Source organism: Boleophthalmus pectinirostris, unplaced genomic scaffold, assembly GCF_026225935.1.
Source record: "Boleophthalmus pectinirostris isolate CB_2022bp ecotype Guang Dong unplaced genomic scaffold, ASM2622593v1 HiC_scaffold_7, whole genome shotgun sequence".
Taxonomy (NCBI): domain Eukaryota; kingdom Metazoa; phylum Chordata; class Actinopteri; order Gobiiformes; family Gobiidae; genus Boleophthalmus; species Boleophthalmus pectinirostris.
In genome coordinates this window covers 4342402-4360712 of record NW_026571473.1, presented here as the reverse complement: position 1 = coordinate 4360712, position 18311 = coordinate 4342402, and the positions used below count along the sequence as shown (strand labels likewise).

Sequence of the window (18311 nt, the reverse complement as noted above, 5' to 3'; positions counted from 1 at the left end):
TACAAGTACCTTGGTATCCCACAAGCAAAGTGGCAACCTCGAAGAGGCAACAAGGAAAGCGGCTACGGCCAAATACCTGCAAAGAGTGAGGCAAGTCCTTAGAAGCCAGCTCAATGGCAAGAACAAGGTGCAGGCAATCAACAGCTACGCCCTGCCAGTGATCAGATACCCTGCAGGGATTGTAAGCTGGCCAAAGGAGGAGATACAGACCACAGATGTTAAGACACGAAAGCTCCTGACCATGCATGGGGGGTTCCATCCCAAATCCAGCACCCTGAGACTGTACGCAGGCCGGAAGGAAGGGGGCCGAGGACTAGTGAGTGTGGGAACCACTGTCCAGGATGAAACATCCAAGCTCCTTGAGTACATCAAGGACAAGGCCCCGGCAGATGAGGTGCTCAGAGAATGTCTCAGACAGTGGGGTCCAGAGGAAGAGGTGCTGGAGGGACCATCATGGCAGGACAAACCCCTACATGGGGCGTACCACCGGAACATAACTGAAGTGGCTGATATCAAGAAATCCTACCAATGGCTTGAGAGGGCTGGTCTGAAGGACAGCACAGAGGCACTGATCCTGGCTGCTCAGGAGCAGGCCCTGGGCACTCGAGCAATAGAGGCCCAGATCTACCACACCAGACAAGACCCACGGTGTAGACTGTGCAAAGAGGCTCCTGAGACAGTCCAGCACATAACTGCGGGGTGTAAGATGCTGGCAGGGAAAGCATACATGGAGCGACATAACCAAGTGGCGGGCATAGTGTACAGAAACATCTGTGCAGAGTACGGGCTGGAGACCCCAGGATCAAGGTGGGAAACACCTCCAAAGGTTGTGGAGAATGACCGAGCCAAGATCCTGTGGGACTTCCAGATACAGACTGACAGGATGGTGATGGCGAACCAACCAGACATAGTGGTGGTGGCAATCGATGGTAATATGAAAAAGGAACACGAGAAGCTAGAGAAATACCAGGGGCTCAAGGAAGAGCTGGAGAGAGCCTGGAAAGTAAAGGCATCAGTGGTGCCTGTGGTGATCGGACACTCGGGGCTGTAACCCCCAAACTGGAAGAGTGGCTACAACAGATACCGGGAAAAACAACGGACATCTCAGTCCAGAAAAGTGCAGTACTGGGAACAGCAAAGATACTGCGCAGAACTCTCAAGCTCCCAGGCCTCTGGTAGAGGACCCGAGCTCAATGAGGGTGAGAGAGACCTACCACCGTGGAAGGTGAGATATATATATATATATATATATATATATATATATATATATATATATATATATATATATATATATATATATATATATATTTTTTTTTTTTTTTTTTTTACTCTTAGTTGATTGGCGGAACCAATGTTTTAAGGCTCGTCGCAAACCCGGAATGAATACACAGACGTACAGCATGGACGTCTTCTGCGATTTGATTTTGACCTCAGAAATAAAAAACTTGAATTAAAAGAATTATAAAGGTCTATTTAACGACAAGGTAAGTTTAATGATGAGTATTTGAATGTGGTTTTATTGTATTCTAATGTCAGTGTAAAAAAACTATATTAAATCGGAATGTGTAGGTACGATGTTGAAAAGCAGCTCCAGTCTGTAAAGTATAAACACACATGTTCATATTTTGGCCAAATATCCAGAGTCTAAAGTGCTCTTTTTCCTCACGATACTCGAAAGATTAAAGAAAACAGCAAAGAATGAAGGTTCCGGGAAAAATTTAATACGATCCGACAAAAATCTGAGCTGACAAATCTAGGGTGATCAGTTTTTTTGTTCTAAACTGGGACACAACCGGACTGAGATGTTTGGAATAAATAAAAAAGTGAAAAGAGCGTGTAACATTGTGCGTTCTCAGTCATAATCTGAGGGGCTTCTGTCGCTGCATTTTTTGTTTGATGGTCATTACCAAACACAGTTTTCTGTATTTTGGCAAAACAAATGAGAATTTATACTTCTCTTTACTATTGGCAGGGATCAGGTTAGTCAAAAAATGTGATCGTCCTGTTTTAGTCCTGGTTTAGACCTGATGTAGTCCGGGTTAATCTTAGTTTAATCCTGGTTTAGACCTGGTTTAGATAAATTGGTCAAAAATAGGGACATCTGGGACATTGTCTTGTATAAAACTGGGACAAAATCACAGGTTTTGGATAAATCTGCTGGGACAGGGGACACGGGCTCAAAACTGGGACTGTCCCGGGGAAATAGGGACATGAAGTGACCACATACAGCCCTTTGGTTGACTCTAACCAGCCCCTTTTAGATAATTAACAAATAAAACAATATAAACATATTTTATAACTCTACCTCACACGTGAACTAAAGCTGCTTTGCTTTTATTTTAGAGGGGGGTTTTTTATGACATTTTTTGTAAGGCCACCTCACTTTTTCATTACTTAGTCATAACACTAACTCTTACCAGTCAGAAAAGACACAGAGGAGCCCACAACTCATGTGGTGTTAAAAGCCAGAAAGTAAAAGTGGGTTTTAAGACGAGACTTAAACTCCACTGAGGGGGCTGTTCGGATGTGGGGGGAGCAGAGTGTTCCAGAGTTTGGGGTCGGTCATAGAGAAGGCTCCATCCCGCCTGGTTTTAAGTCTCATCTTATGCCCCACGAGCTGGAGCTGGCCCTCAGACCTCACAGCGCAAAGGGTAAATTTGGATGAGGTTCGAGTTGTAATGTGGGGCCAGAACATTCAAAGCTTTAAAAACAAACTATAAAATCTCAAAATCAATTCTAAAATGAAGTGGAAGTCAGTGCAAAGATTATTATTTAAGAATCTCAACTCTTGTCATTGTAATTGATTTTAACTGCATCATAGTATAAAGTTGCTAAATGTTCTTGTCCCTTTGCAGATGTTCGCTTTTGCATTAAGAAGAGGGGCCTTCATTTCCCACAAGGTATGATAATATTATGAGCTATTATTGTTATATTTCTCATATTTATTTCACATATTATTCTTAGGGATGGGTATCATTAAGAAGTTGCCAATATGATACGTACCTCAATACATAGGCCACGATACATATCTCGATACAGTGCACTTTCAGTTCGATAGAATTCAATAAAAAATGAAGGCTAAACCATGGCTGTGGCACTAAAAGTCCACTTCTTGTGCAAAGTTCATATGAAACACAAACATTTTAATCATCAAAACTTTGAAAATGTCAAATGTGCCACATAAACGAGTTTCTTTCCACTGAACAAGCAACGAAACTGTAGTTGTAACAAAATAATTGAGTAAAATGTACCAAAAAATACTCTTCGCGATATATCGATACAGCAGCTCACAATATTAATACTGTATCATCACATTACAAGTTGTCATGGTTTCACAAATGACAGATTTAATAAAAATATTTTTTTCTTAGAGGTTCTGCCTCTTGCTTTTCTATATGGAGATGTAATTACTTTGCCTAGAATGTTCCACTGCATAAAACTGGTCTTCTCCATGGAGACAAGCAGGTGACGGCACCAGACCAAGTTATCTTTGAAGAGGCGATTCTGCTCTCTGCAAAATTTCTAGTGATGTCGAGATGAAGCCCCATGAAGCACTGAAGCGTTCCATCCATTTGCTCGACTCTTGAGCCGATGCTTCAAGGTGCTTCATTTGCTCCACTGCGCCATCAAGAGGCCAAAAAATGTATAACAGGCAGAGTGAAATTAGAACAATCAACATGATCATCGAGGTTCTGATGGAAAGATTTATACTGAACAAATGAACCATTAAATATTTGAATGTTTGTGATATCAGCATAAATTGTGAATTTATTAACATGGAGTCTGTGTTCATGATATAAAGGTTGGGTTAAAAGAAAAAGTAGACACTTCGCTTTACAAGAAATATATTAGACCAGGGGAAATAGTGTGTTGTCAAATTTGTGTATTTAGTAATATTGTTTATTTAATGACATCATTATTACTATATACTTTATTAGGAGATATCAGCTCAAAATGTTCCCAAACAGGGGAAAATATTCTTTTTCTTGCTGGCACCATCGCAAAAAAAAAAAAAAAAGAATCTCAAATAGAATGTACCAAACTCATAATAACCCAACACCACAAAATGTGAGGGGGAATCCGTTGCGTTTCTTTGGCCCTTATGTTTCGAATCGCACGCCAAGTCCGATACAAGCCTCGATATGTGCTTCACCAAAGCCTTTTTGGATTACTCGGCACATGCTTCGAAGCCTCAACACATCACTACAAATTTCCTTGGCAATAAAAAAAAACTGCAATTGAATGAATGCAAGACAAATAAAGCCAATAAGGCCAAATTGTGGAACATTCCAAGCAAAGCAACAACATCTCCATGGAGACAAGAAAGTGGTAGAGCCTCCACCAGAGAAGTTATGTACTGCAGCTTTAACATTGTCTCTCCTTCTCTTTTGCAGCTCTTGCAGTCTGTTACCACCTCTCAAAGATGCTGGACCTCCTCTTTTTCTCCGCTCTCTCAACACGGCACAACTTTCTGTTTCTCCTCCAATCACAGATCAACGGGACACCTAAGCCCCGCCTCTCACCTCCCCACTTTTCCCGTATACTCCCGCCCCATCCACTCCTCCGCTGTACGCCTCAAAAAACGCCCCCAACCGGAACCTCCCCCACGGGAACTGGACCTGCTTCGTTATAACATGAGAGACTTGCCCAAAAGCCCCAGACCTGCTTTATACTTGGGCTTCTCTGGGCTCCTTCCTTTCGTCTGCCCTACGCTTTTCATGGCGATGACTGAAAACTATATCCCTGAAGTCGCATACGCCCAGGTTGCTTACGGGGCCTCGATATTGTCATTTCTGGGCGGGGCTCGTTGGGGTTTTGCGCTTCCTCCCAGCAGCCCGGCGAAACCTGATTGGATAAACTTGGCCAACAGCGTGGTGCCGTCTCTTTTAGCTTGGGTTGCCATGTTGATGAGCGAAAACATCGTCCCAGCTGCGACCATGGTGATTATGGGTTTGGGTATTGCGCTTCACTACGATTTGTCCTTGTTGCCCACGTATCCGAGCTGGTTCAAAGCTCTGAGGTCCGTCCTGACTGTCGTGGCGTCTCTGTCTCTCTTGGGGATGTTAATAGTGTATGGGGTGTTCCCTGAGAAAAAGCTTTTCTCAGAAGAAAAATAGATTAAATTAAAGTGTGTTAAACGGACTTGTGTGGTGTGCTAATTTGCATCTATGATCTACTACTGTTTTCATTTGTAACTGTCTGAGTAAGTTTTGGTTTATTACCAAAACCCACTTGCAACATTTTATCCAAGAAATTTTCTAAAATCATGTTTTTGATTACACTGAAAAACATGCGTGTTTACTGAGCGGGCTTCCATCTCAACAAACCTGACTCTTACTTCAGGGCCTCCTCCTGCCTCCTCCTCCTTCCTTTGACTATAATCTACCACAAAAGTATGAGTTTAAGTTTTTTCCCCATGTAAAGTTTTATTTATGGTGATTATATTGTTAATTACAACTTTATTAAAGGTGTATGCAAGATGTTGAAGGAGGCGTTATCTGCTTTTCTCCTTGAAGATTTGATTTTCTTTGTCTTTGAAATGTTCCAGAGAATGGCATTAAACTTGTTTATCTCCATACAGACAGATAGGTGCCACTAAGGCCAATTATTTTAGTATGTTAAGGCCATATTTTGACAGTACCTTTTATAATAACTTCACCATAATAAGCTTTCATAAAGCGTAAAAATACTTATTCAGGCTTGGTATCTGTTGAAGATAAGAAGTTTTCAGTTTGTCCAAGAAATGGTGGAAGTAAAAGGCTGGAGATCATGTGGAATCTTAAGCAGGAGAAGTTTATTTACCATCAATAATACGGGTCTGGAGGACATGAAAAATTAACAATGTGATTTCAAAAGTGAACATAGTGTGATCTTTGAGTGTTCAAGCCCCTTCACTCTGCTTCCAAAGGAGCAGGTTTATAAAGCAAGTGTGTTGAGATGATGAAGGCCAGTAGGCACCAGAAATTACTTGAATTTTCTTACAGTATCTACTTGATTAATGCCCTTACTCCTAGGGACAGGACACAATCTTGTGCTTTGTGAGACACAATTGCCACAAGATGAAAAATTCTCTTGGTCTTTTCCTCGTTGGTTTTACATTTGGACTGGACAAAAAAACACTTCTTGATAAGCTATAGTTACAAGAAGCTGTATTACAAAAAATATATGTAAAAAATAATTGTGAGGCCAGATTTGTTAACTGGATCTGTGGAATGGAAATGCAAGATACATTTAATGGAACAGACCAGACAGAGCAATAATAACTGGAGACAAAAAGATCACAGACACACCCAGAAAACTTACTGCACCTTTTTTTTATTAATCAAACCATATTGTGCCCCCTAAAATAATAGTAATACATTAATCCTGACGTTTGCCTTCCTGTTTGAGTTGAGTCTTGTCCAGATCTGACTTGTGGAGCACATTAAGTTCTGACCATGATCCTCTGCTTCTGTTCAAAGTGTAAATTGTCCTTGTGCTGAGATCATCCACTAAAGGAGCCTGACATCACACTGAATCAGGATTACGCTCATTTAGGTCTTATGTAACTGGGCCACACCGGGACAGGTCACCGCCAACTACAGCCAGCGCACCACATGACACCAGAGACTGACGAGAACACCTACAAGTCACACGGTTTTGTCTTTTTTAGCAACATCTAGTCTTGAAGGGAGCTGGCAGTTGAGTATAATAATAGAATTTCTTACAAACAATATTACCTAAAGGTGCATTGTGTAACTTTTTCAATGGAGGGTCCGTCAAAAACTTGTTTAGTTTGGAATATTTGACAGTATGACAAACCAAGACCAAGTTACAGGTCAGATCTGTGGAGAGGTGACCCCGCTCACAGTCGTAATCACTGTTTTTCTAGGAATTTTTGAGCTATAAAACCACCAGTAATTGAATAAATCTAAAGCTGTTTAATGCCATACTGTTAGTGTTGGGAAGGTGACTTTTAAAATGTATTCCCCTACAGATTACAGATTACATACCCCAAAATGTAGTTTGTAACAGAATCCATTACGTTACTTAAGGTGAGTAACGTAATCTGAGTACTTTGGATTACTTGACTTTCTGTAGAGAAGCAAAGACGAGGATATCGTAACATAAGATGTTTTATCTGCTAAAAGAAAATAAAAAGCCCAGACTTTACTGAACCAAATTAAAAATATTATTGATAGAAGATGAGGAGACACGTCCACACAGCAGGATTTAGTCCTGTCAAATCCTATTAAATCCTGTTTTAGTCCTGGTTTAGACCTGGTTTTAGACCTGGTTTTAGACCTGGTTTTAGTCCTGGTTTTAGTCCTGGTTTTAGACCCGTTTTAGTCCTGGTTTAGATCTATTTTAGTCCTGGTTTTAGACCTGGTTTTAGACCTGGTTTAGATCTAGTTTAGATCTAGTTTAGACCTGGTTTTAGTCCTGGTTTAGTCCTGGTTTAGACCTGGTTTAAATCTAGTTTAGACCTGGTTTTAGTCCTGGTTTAGATCTATTTTAACCCTGGTTTAGACCTGGTTAAGATCTAGTTTAGTTTCTGGCAATGATTGGAATTATTAAAAAAATAAAATAAAAAAAAAAGATATAGCCCAAAATGCGAAAAGAGGAAAATACCGCAGTGTAATCCATTTATTTCAACAAAGTAACTGTAATCCAATTACCATTCACTGAAACAGTAACTGTAACTGAATAGAGTTAGTCATAATTTGTACTCTGATTATGTAACTCTGGTACATGTAATCTGTTACTCCCCAACACTGCATACTGTGGAACATTCCAGGCAGAGAAATGACATGTCCATAGAAACAAGCAGGTGATGGACCTCTAACCAGAAAAATTACACGATGCACCTTTAAGCAAGTTTAAAAAAAAATCTAAACTTGACAAAACTACAAATGACGTTTTATATTTTTACCCATTGTTTTTTTTTTTTTTTTAATACTATGAGAAAAACTTCAAAATCACACTCTTTACTGGAATATGGAACGATATGAAGCAAGAAAGAACAATTTAAAAAGTTAACAATTAAAAATGTTCTTTAGTGCCCTTGAGCAAGACACTGAGGTTCCTCCTTTCTCGTTAAAAAACAAAAAGTTACCCTAATGTTTTTTGAAAATATATCCACTGTCTTCAGAATCTTGCATCGCTGCCATAGCAATTAACAATCCAAAAAGAAAAATTCACCTTTTGAATTGAGAAAAGTCCTCAAAATGGCGCCTATGAACAGGAAGCTGAAGCTCTTAAAAGGCTGCGTCTTAGTACAATTACAGAGCAGGTAATGTAATGTGTAATGAAGTAAATAAGCAGATGCAAAAGTGTTAAAATATATGAACATTTTTATTAAAGTAAACATTATTTTCTAACAAACCAAACATTGAAAATAAAGGCATTATTATAATCTTGGGGACAATAACATTTTAAAGGCACCTTAAATCTGACCAATCTCAAACAGCATCTAGATGGAAATACAGTATTGCACTTTCTTTTTCTGTCTTTTCAACATGTTTCTAAATGGAAGAAATTATTTTAATACAAATATTTTTGGACATCTTGTATGATTAAATGTAGATTGCTAAACGCATTGCATATTCCATTTTCTCAGGTTCATTACTTTGGTTCTATAGACTGTATAAAGAAGTGGACTAGCGAGTGTGACGTCACCCACAGCGTTCGGCTCAAGTCAAATGAAGCTCAGTACGATATTATCACGATATGCATCTCACAGTACGATATTTATTGTAATATTTTGGAGAAGCTGATGTACTTTTAGATAGGACACTTTTTTGCTTTTAAAATACCCTGACAAGAATTTAATGTGAATTATTACTGTCATAATAATGTTGTCTGCGCTGAAATAAATCATGGGATATGTAGTTCCTGATGTTTATTAGCCATTGGTACTATAAAACCTGCATTTAAGCAAAGGAATTTGTAATTTGATATATTGTGACAGCCCACGGTATTATTGTGAGACTTGATGATATATCACGATATTTTGGTTATTGTTACATCCCTAATGAATAGGATTTTTTAATTACCAATCAGCAAAACTAAAACACCAGGATCATGTGTCGCGGGTTATTACAAACATTTTAAGACCAAAATGATGAGGCTCACAGCAGCAGGTAGAGAGAGAGGAGCCACAATATTACAATGTAAGTCAATGGGAGCCAGAGTCAGAAGGAGCCAGAAGAGCCGCATGAGAACTTTCTATTTGGAATGGGGTGACGGGCACATTAGCCATGTCCATTTATATATACACTCTTTGATTGTAACTCAGGTCAAAAGTGCTGTTTGGTAAAAAGTTACAAATATAGTATAGTAAGTATGATTGTACAAATACATAGTCAGTGTTCTACCTACTTATAATAATAATAACACCATATTTTTCAGACTATAAGTTGCACTTTTTTCCATGGTTTGGGTGCTTCCTGTGACTTATACTCTGGTGCGATATTTTTAAATTTTCAGACTGACAGCCGCGAGAGGGCGCTCTAGTCTTGTGTGTCAGTATCTCGTACTATTGCTCCTGTACCACTGTCACTTCACTCTACTGCGCATGTTTCCTGTAGAAAAGTCCGCTGTCTCGCTGCAAGAGCAGAAAGAAAGTTTGGAGTGAGCGAGAAACTTGTGAGGGACTGGCGGAAAGCGGGGATGGAGAGCACAGCGTCATAGCAACCAGGCGGATACACCATGAAACTTTCCTGGAAGTCACTGGATGAATCGACAAAGCCTGAACTTTAATGACAACCGAAACCATCAGTTCTAACTGGAACTGATGCTGAGTCTGACAACAGCTACACAGAAGAGGAAGCGGCGCTCTGTTTACATCATGGATCTATGGTTTATCTCTGGAGGTTGCGCAGAAGTGACACAGAGGATGAAGAATTCAATGGATTTAGTGATTTGGAGTGAGATCGTGAGTTTGGTAAACGTATGTTATATTGTTTATGCTATAGTTATCTGAAGAAATGTTCATATGTGACGTTAACATATTAAAGCCTGTTCAGTCTGTTGTTCTCCGTTCTGTTGTTGTTACTAGAACTTGCTTTTCAAGATGAAATGTCGGTTCCTGGTCTCTGATTTTATAAAATACATTTCCCCAAAAAGTGAGATTTATAGTCCGGATTATTTCTTCTTCATTGCGCTTTTTTTGGCTGGTGCAATTTATAGTCTGGAAAATCAGCATGAACAGCTGCTGATTTACAATATAACTGTTCAAAGTGTGGTCCCGCTCCTAATTGTAACACTAAATGTTTTAGTGCTGTGTTGTGTCCAGGTCAGACTAGCGCTCATGGAGTGAGATCCACGCTTAAAGCAACACCACGTCACTTTTTGGAGGTCGTGCATTATGATGATTCTATGGAAATAGAAAGTTTAATCATAGATGGCAGTAGATGAGTTTAATGCTGCACTGTGGAATATTATAGCCAAAGGAACAAAATCTCCACATTTCTATGGAGACAAGCAAGATGAAGACAGGTTTGCGGAGCTGCAAGCCCGCTCACAGTAAGGACGTATGTTTCCCAGTGCAACAAAAAATTCATAATGAAAAAAAAATTTCTCTTACTAGTCTATTTTTTGATTAAAAGGTTATTTTGCTTGTTAATATTTTTTATAATCCTCAAGCAATTTTTCTAAATGCAATACTCTAATAAGTCTTTCACTTACTTAGTCGATCAGCCTGTCTCCTCATCCACAGTAGGAAGTCGGCTCATATACAGTAAGTAGAACACTGACTATTGGCAAGACGAACCACACATTTTATTTTAAAGCTGCACTTTGTAAACAAGAGATAAAAACTGGACAGAATTAATTATGGCTCCACTGAAACGTGTTAAAAGGGGTAAACATGTGATCTTTCCTGTGTTTCTGATTGGCCGGTCACTTCTGTATGCCCAGCCCTGACCTCATGTATTCATAGACCACGTAGCTGATGCTTACAGCTGGAATAACCTTCATGAAGTTTGGGAGAATTCCACGGTAAAGTCCAAAAAATCCCTCTTTCTCCACGATCTTCTTCACCATCCTCCCCATCGGCATCTGCTCCGAGCCCTCCACAGACGCTGCAAGAGAGGACATAAAAGAGTACACTTTATTTATTTCATATTAAATAAAGCAACTCGGAAACACAAGAGCATCTCATCTGTTTTAGCCTCTCTCCACTGGCTCCCTGTGTGTTTTTTTATGTATTGTTTATTAGGCTTTTTCAAAATATAAAAGATAATTTACATAGAGATGTGTAATATCCAGGGCCAATATACAATATTAAGAGCTTAAAATGTACACACCTTAAAGAAAAGAAAGAAAAAAGAAAAAACAAAAACAAGGCCTAAAAAAAGGCCTACCAAAAAAAAAGACAAAAAACAAAAACACAGAATATGTGCTACTAAAACATTTAGTTATATCAACCACTTGACAGCCATGAATACATGAGATAAAACACCACACAGCTCATGGGGTCACCTCCAGTGTCAGAGACATGACAGGATCTATAAAAGGTAACCAGGCTTCAGTCAATTTAGAGCCAGAGCCTTTGAGAGAGTGCCTTATTTTCTCCAGTTTTATGAACGAGAGGGCATCTTTCATCCACTGGGAGTTGGTGGCTGAGTTAGGATCTTTCCAGAGCATTAGGACAGCCCGCCTGGCCCTCCCACTTTTTTTAACAATTTTAACATTATTTTATTTACTTTTAAGTGTTGCCAATGCCTAGTGCCCTCCTGCCGCGGTGACCTAATCAACCCTTACATCCTCTCGCGTCTCGCACTCTCAGGTCAGCAGCTCGCCATTGAGCGTCGTGGGGACTGTGCATTTTCTGTTACTGCTACATGGCTCTGGAACCAGTCTTCATTAGAGATCAGACAGGCCAAGTCTGTATCTGTTTTTAAATCACTCCTAAAAACGCACCTTTTTTCACTGGCTTTTAACAAGTGACATGTACATTTCTTGTTGTTGAGTATCTTATTGTTTTTTAGTAGTTGTATTGTGTTTGTATTGTGTATTGTGTTGTGTTGTATTGTGATTGTTCTTGTCTGTCCTGTGTTTGTCACAGCACTTTGGCCAGCTGTAAAGTTTTTAAAGTGCTTCAGAAATAAAGTTGGTATGGTATATTATCTACATTATTGTGGATGGTCAGTCCAAAAGCAGTATGAGCCTCACACAACTCTCTGATTTGAGTTTCCAGTTTAAATCCAGCTGGTTAAATTAAACCTAAAATGTGTCTCTCTGATCTGAATGGTCACTACTCTGTGGGAGGTGGAACTGCACTGCCAACCTGTGAGACAGTGGATCTGACCACTCAAGCAACTGATGTTTTATGATGTTTCAAACCGCCAACCTCCAGATCAGTGGACAAACAACCAACTGAGCCACTGCCGTCCAGCTAACTCTAAACTCTAAATCTCTGTTCTAAACTTTTTGACAAGCACTGTGATTCTGATTAGATTTTTTGATCTCTGTTTTGATAGTAGGATTCTGTTCATTGATCACATTTTTAATATGTCCAGGAGCATTCACATCTGAGACTGAGAAATCTGAACTGCTAACATGACAAAAGATGCTATTCAGTATATGTTTGGAGATGTTTGGTTTACCAGGTTTAACAGCTTTTTACATAATAAGACAAACTGAAAATTGTGTGCCTTACATAACTGCAGTCTTCATCATTTCCTAATTCAAACTGCAATTTGGTTTTGATTGCGATCTGAGGTTCTGGGCTTTCACATGAGGCCTGTCCTGAGAATGAGGAAAACTTGTGCCCTCTATCTGCAGGTTCTCAGGTTCAAAAGTGCAGGCTACAGTTGTACCTGTATATTCTCAAAAGAAGAGTAAAAGGGAGTGTTTAAAGCGCGTAGTAGTGTACCTGCCGCCTGCATGCGCGTGCGTATGAGGGCGAGGGGGTAACTGGCGACCTGCCCACAGGAGCTGGAGATGGTGCCACAGGCGAGCAGCACCAGGATCCCGGGGTTGGCGCTGTCTTTGGCGTAACGAGACAGCCACATGTTCTTCAGGGACTGCAGCAGACAACACAGAAGAGAGAAGAGAGAGAGTTATTACTGAAAATACTGAAAGGTTAAAGGTGTCCTGTGTAACTTTTTTTTGGTCGAGAGTCTGCTGCATGCTTGTTGTCTCCATGGAGATCTTCTAGCTTGGTCTGGGACGTTCTACAGTATGACATTAAAGCTATTCATATTACATTCATTCAATTATAGGTGTTTTTGCTAAAAATTTCATTCTTACTGTGATTCGGTCTAGTACTGTCACTTGCATGTCTCCATCTAGACAGAGAAGTTTAATGCCACACTGTGAAACTTTCCAGGCTCAGAAATAACCTAAAAGCAGGTGGCAGTCCTTGCGCCATAAAAGTTACAAAGTGCAGAATTCTATCTGTTTTATTTCTACATTTGCTTATCTCAAAACATCATCAAGTCATTGTATTTACGTTTCATATCATGTCATGTGTTTCTAAGTACTGGCAAGGTTTCTCTGTTACCGTAGCAATTAAGCAATCAAAATTTAAATATTATATCTTTTAAATGTAGAAAACTCTTCACAAATCATTAAAATCACAAAGGAATAATTAGCCTGAAACCTATGAATAACATACAATATTTTTCTCATCCTCTGCATCCTTAAACTAAACTCTTGACGCGTTTTCATTTGCTCTTCTTGTTCTAATCTCGTCAGGATGGTTGAGTACAGACCTCATAGACAGCCAGGTCGATGCCTGCGTACGGGATGATGCCCAGGATGTTGGGGATGTACCCTTTGTAAAACGCTTTGACCCCTTCTCTCTTCAGGATCTTTTTGGCACAGTCAAACATTCCAGAATACTGCCCCGTCTTCCTCAGTGTCAGACGGGTTTTCATCACCTGAACACAGGAAAGGGCAAAGATCAAATTATATTCACAGTATTCATATTAAAGTCTCATTTAGTATTTTAAAAGTGTATCAGGATGCCTCTGGGGTTTTATAGATACAAAACATAAAACATTGCATGTACATTAAAACTACAATTTTAGTTAAATGTTTTTTTTTAGTTTTTTTTTTTTTTTTTTTAGGTAAAACATTAAAAGGATCACTGTGTAACTTTTCAGGTGGTGGGTCTGAATCCCGCTTTTCTCTATGAAAATGTTATTGTTATTAAATGTTATTGCATCCATCTTGTGTTTATTCAATTCCATGTTCTTTATCGTTTAAAAAGATCTTGAAAAACATGTCTTGTCTTCTTTTAACATTCACAACATTGATTCTTTTTAGTTGTGAATGCATACTGTGTAATATTTCAGCCAAAGTAATAACAACTCCATGGATACAAGCAGGTGATACCAAGCAGGTGAAGTTACACAATGCACGTTTAAAATATTGAGATAATTAAACTATTTTTCGGGTGATGGATACAAAAGACTGATATTAATCCTTGATATAGTAAACTAAAATGTCCTTTTTTTCCCCTCTTCAGTACTGCGCTCACCTAGTATGTCACATTATCCTGCTTTGAGCCCAGTTTGGTTTTAATGTAGATTTTGTTTGGTCCTGTTTTAGTCCTGGTTTAGTCTTGGTCTTGGTTTAGTTCCAGGTTTAGAACAGATTTAGATGCAGTTATGATTCTGAAGTGCCAGTTTATCCAATCAAAATGCCTCACAAAATGTTACTATGTCCAGCCCTCTCCTCTGGTTCATATGGTTTGTTTGGTCAGTCTGTCTCCTCACCTCCATGGGGTAGATGGCCGTCTGTGCAGTGGCTCCGGCCAAAGACCCAGCCAGAAACCTCTCGTGTGTTCTGACTTTTCCAGGTTCACTGGAGAGCAGCTTCTTGTACTGAACACACAGAACAACAAGTCAAGTTTACAGACATATGCATAAAAATCCCAACATACTGGAGAGTAACAATTTTGTATTTGAATTTACCGTATTTTGTGCACTATAGAGCGCTTTGAATTATAAGGCGCACTGTCATTGAATGGTCTATTTTTGAACTTTTTTCACATATAAAGTACACCGGATTATAAGGCGCATTAAATGAAAAGTCAAACTTTATTTAATGCGTTCACAAAATCTCTCAATTTATTTCAATTGTAACGCATAAAAAAATACTGTCTGAGACGATAAATTGTCAGTGTATTCACAATAACTCATAATTGTTCAAACAGTTGGGCGATTCCGGAGTCCAGCACGCCCACATCCCTCTCGTCATTATCCGAGTCAGTGTGGTTACTGTTCCCTGACAGTTCAGTGATGATTCTGGTCTTGGTGAAAGCTCGGACCACAGTTGATACTGATCCTTAGCCCAGGCGTCCACGATCCACTGGCAGATCGTGGCGTAAGTGGCTTCGGCGCTGTCTCTCTGTCTTGGTGAATGTGTGTTCTCCTATTCACATCCACTGCTCCCACACAGCTAAATGCACTTTCACTTTATAATAGTCTTGAGTTTAAAGTGGGTGTTGTAAATGTGTCTCTTGACAGGTGCATTTTGATATTAAAAGGAATCACAGTATGTTTTACTCCTGATGCTCCTGACTACGGGAGCCGTAATGCTGCAAGTGGTGCGGCTTTGTAGTTTACTAAAGTCGTACTAAGACACTCCAGTAAATTAATATATAAGGCGCTCTGGATTATAAGGCACGCAGTCATTTTTTGATGAAATTAAAGGCTTTTAAGTGCGCCCTATAGTGCGGAAAATACGGTATTGTGTGTAAAATGTTTAATAATTATGATAAATAATGCAATTGAAATTTGGTTTTAAAATGACTTTCACAGTGTTTTTTAGCTGTACATATGTCCTCAGATACTGAAGACTGTAATTCTGATAAACTCACAATGTCAAGATTACAAAAAAGTAGTAAAAGCTGTTCATGTTAATTTGTTTGCTTTCTCATGTATATCATAAGGACCAAAACAGAAGGAGATGGAAGTCCTCAGTTTTAGTTGATAGATGCTACGACTAAAACCAGCTGGAGATAAATCTAAAAGTGCTCTCAATGATATTACGTGTCCTCATGATATGAAAAGAACTTGTTTGTAGAAAGACTAAAGAATAAAATAAGACCTTCTGAACAATAAAATCTCTGAAGAAGGCATTTAATTCAATCGTTATTAAGAATGCCCAGTATCTGGTTCAAAGTTTTTATTATATGTATGTATTCATTTACTTATTTATTTAATTAAAGGTGCGTTGTGTAACTTTTCTGCTGGACGGTCCGTTAAAAGCGTTTCTCTATGAAAGATATTATTGCTTTGAATGTTTCACAGTATGGAATTAAATCTTTTTATCTTAATTGAAACCAAACCAGACCAAGTTACAGGTCAGATCTGTGGAAAGGCGACCGCGCTCACAGTCAGAATGTCTGTTTTTCTAGGTATTTTTGAGCTATAAAGTCACCTGTAAATGAATAAATGTAAAGTAGAGCTGTTTAATGTCACACTGTGGAACATTCAAGGCAGAGCAATGACATCTCCATAGAAACAAGGAGGTGACAGACCCCCAGCTAAAAAGTTACACTGTTCACCTTTAAGTATTTATTTGAAAGGAGCAGTAAAATTAAAAGGAAAACTAAGAAACTGGCCTATTTCTCTTAAACACAAATTGACATAGAATTTCCATCTGTCTTCCATCTTTCTCGTGCATCAGAATAAATCTGTACAAACCTGTTCATAGGCCATAAACTTGATGGCCGTCTCTGGAGCGATCTTGAGGACGTTGATGCCGTTTCCTCTCCACAGAGACGTGACTCCGCCCTCTTTTAACATCTGCTTAAAGCCGCCCACCAGGCTGATCTTGTTGCTTTTGGATGCATGGACCTGACAGTGCACAGTTCACATGATAAATACAGGTTTGCTAAGATTAAAACATACAGGAAAAAAGAAGCAAATAAATGACAATGTCAGAAATCCTAGTCTCCCCAAAAACAATTCATTTATCAAAAGGCCGTAACATTTCAGGAACTTTGCAGAATAGCAAGTGGTTCTTATTTATATTTTGAGACTTTTAAGCTACATTTTCACATAAAAAAGTTGGCAAAACACACTTCCCTATATCATAAATCTGATACCACATATTAAGGATTCTACTGTGCAAAAAAATGATAGCAGTTTTAGATTACAATTTATCTCAGTAACTCCAACTTGTTCAGAAAGATTTTTATAATATTTTACTGATGAAGAAAGCTAATAAAGCTTTTCTTTGATACTAAATAAAAATAATTAAATAAAATTAGCCACAAAATTTTTCAAAAACTCACTTCTCATACTGATAGAAACACTGTGTGGGACTATTTACTACGGCCTCCCAAAATACATGACCTGTTCTCACTCACTTACGAGTTTGATTTGATTTGATTCGGATCCCCATTATCTGATGTCAGTGACACCAGCTACTCTTCCTGGGTCCACATACGAGCAGCTCTGTCGACACAAATTTGTAGCCTGGGGGACATAAACCTCATATGGGCTCCCTTCAAATATAAAATAATATATATTCCAATATAAATTCATAGAAAAAAGTTCAAATTCTGGGCCCTGAACACCCTGGGGCCCTGCCTACAGGTAAAAAATATGTTTAAACTTCCATAAGAGTGTGTCTGACCTGCATGAAAACCTTCATCCTGTCCAGAGGGGCCGTCCCCGTCCTAGACACAGCTCCGGCCATGGCTCCTGCAGAGAGCTGCTTCCACCACAGCCCTGAGGTCTTCTCCTCTTCAGTGAACTCATCAGGGATGGTCAGACTGTCCCCAATGTCCAGCACCTACAGCAGGGGGCGCCACAGGGCAAAGATGTAAACTTACACAAGATTAAAAAGTATTTTATAAATACTAGTATAACTGACACTTTACCGCTGATGTCAACATCTCCTGAAATTCTTGAGGTTTCAGACACATAAACATATCAGGCTGTGTTTGCTAATGTGTGCATTGTGTCACCATGGTAACTGCTAAAAATTCTTCCATAGACATAAGTCCCATTCACACAGAGATCCCAGTAAATTGACAAGTACAAGCTCAGCCATGACCATCATTAGTCACACATGCACCAGTCCCAGAACATGACCGGCTCTGCTCTGTTCACACTTTCACCTTTGGGATCAATAAAGTATCTATATTCAGCTCTCTGCTCTCTCAGCAACACACTGCTGCATCATTAAAACTGAACAAAAACGAAACATAACCATGTGGTGTAACCAGGAAACTAACCTTGTAGCCAGGAAAACAAATGCACAACCACGGAAACCATATTTATGCACAATTTTGAACTTTGGCATGAATTTGGGACAATCTTTTTGGCCCTCGCCACTAACAAAGTTAGTTTTTCCTTATTATT

At 39.2% G+C, this 18311-nt stretch overlaps 2 protein-coding genes across 2 annotated transcripts in view; one reads left to right on the top strand and one right to left on the bottom strand.

Moving 5' to 3' along the window:
- Window positions 1-1379: 1379 nt before the first annotated feature.
- On the top strand, window positions 1380-5142 carry LOC110160603 (transmembrane protein 69-like). The gene is made up of 3 exons (XM_020925278.2): window positions 1380-1484; window positions 2856-2900; window positions 4395-5142. The coding sequence occupies exons 2-3, from the start codon at window positions 2856-2858 to the stop codon at window positions 5115-5117; spliced, it is 768 nt and encodes a 255-aa protein (XP_020780937.1). The 5' UTR covers window positions 1380-1484; the 3' UTR covers window positions 5118-5142.
- A 3173-nt stretch (window positions 5143-8315) lies between these two features.
- Window positions 8316-18311, bottom strand: part of LOC110160471 (calcium-binding mitochondrial carrier protein SCaMC-1) — a 30808-nt gene continuing 20812 nt past the window's right edge. The window contains 6 exon segments of the mRNA XM_020925117.2: window positions 8316-11063; window positions 12860-13010; window positions 13701-13868; window positions 14709-14816; window positions 16644-16796; window positions 17581-17739. Of these exon segments, the coding sequence (XP_020780776.2) occupies window positions 10882-11063; window positions 12860-13010; window positions 13701-13868; window positions 14709-14816; window positions 16644-16796; window positions 17581-17739 (921 nt within the window). The 3' untranslated portion in view covers window positions 8316-10881.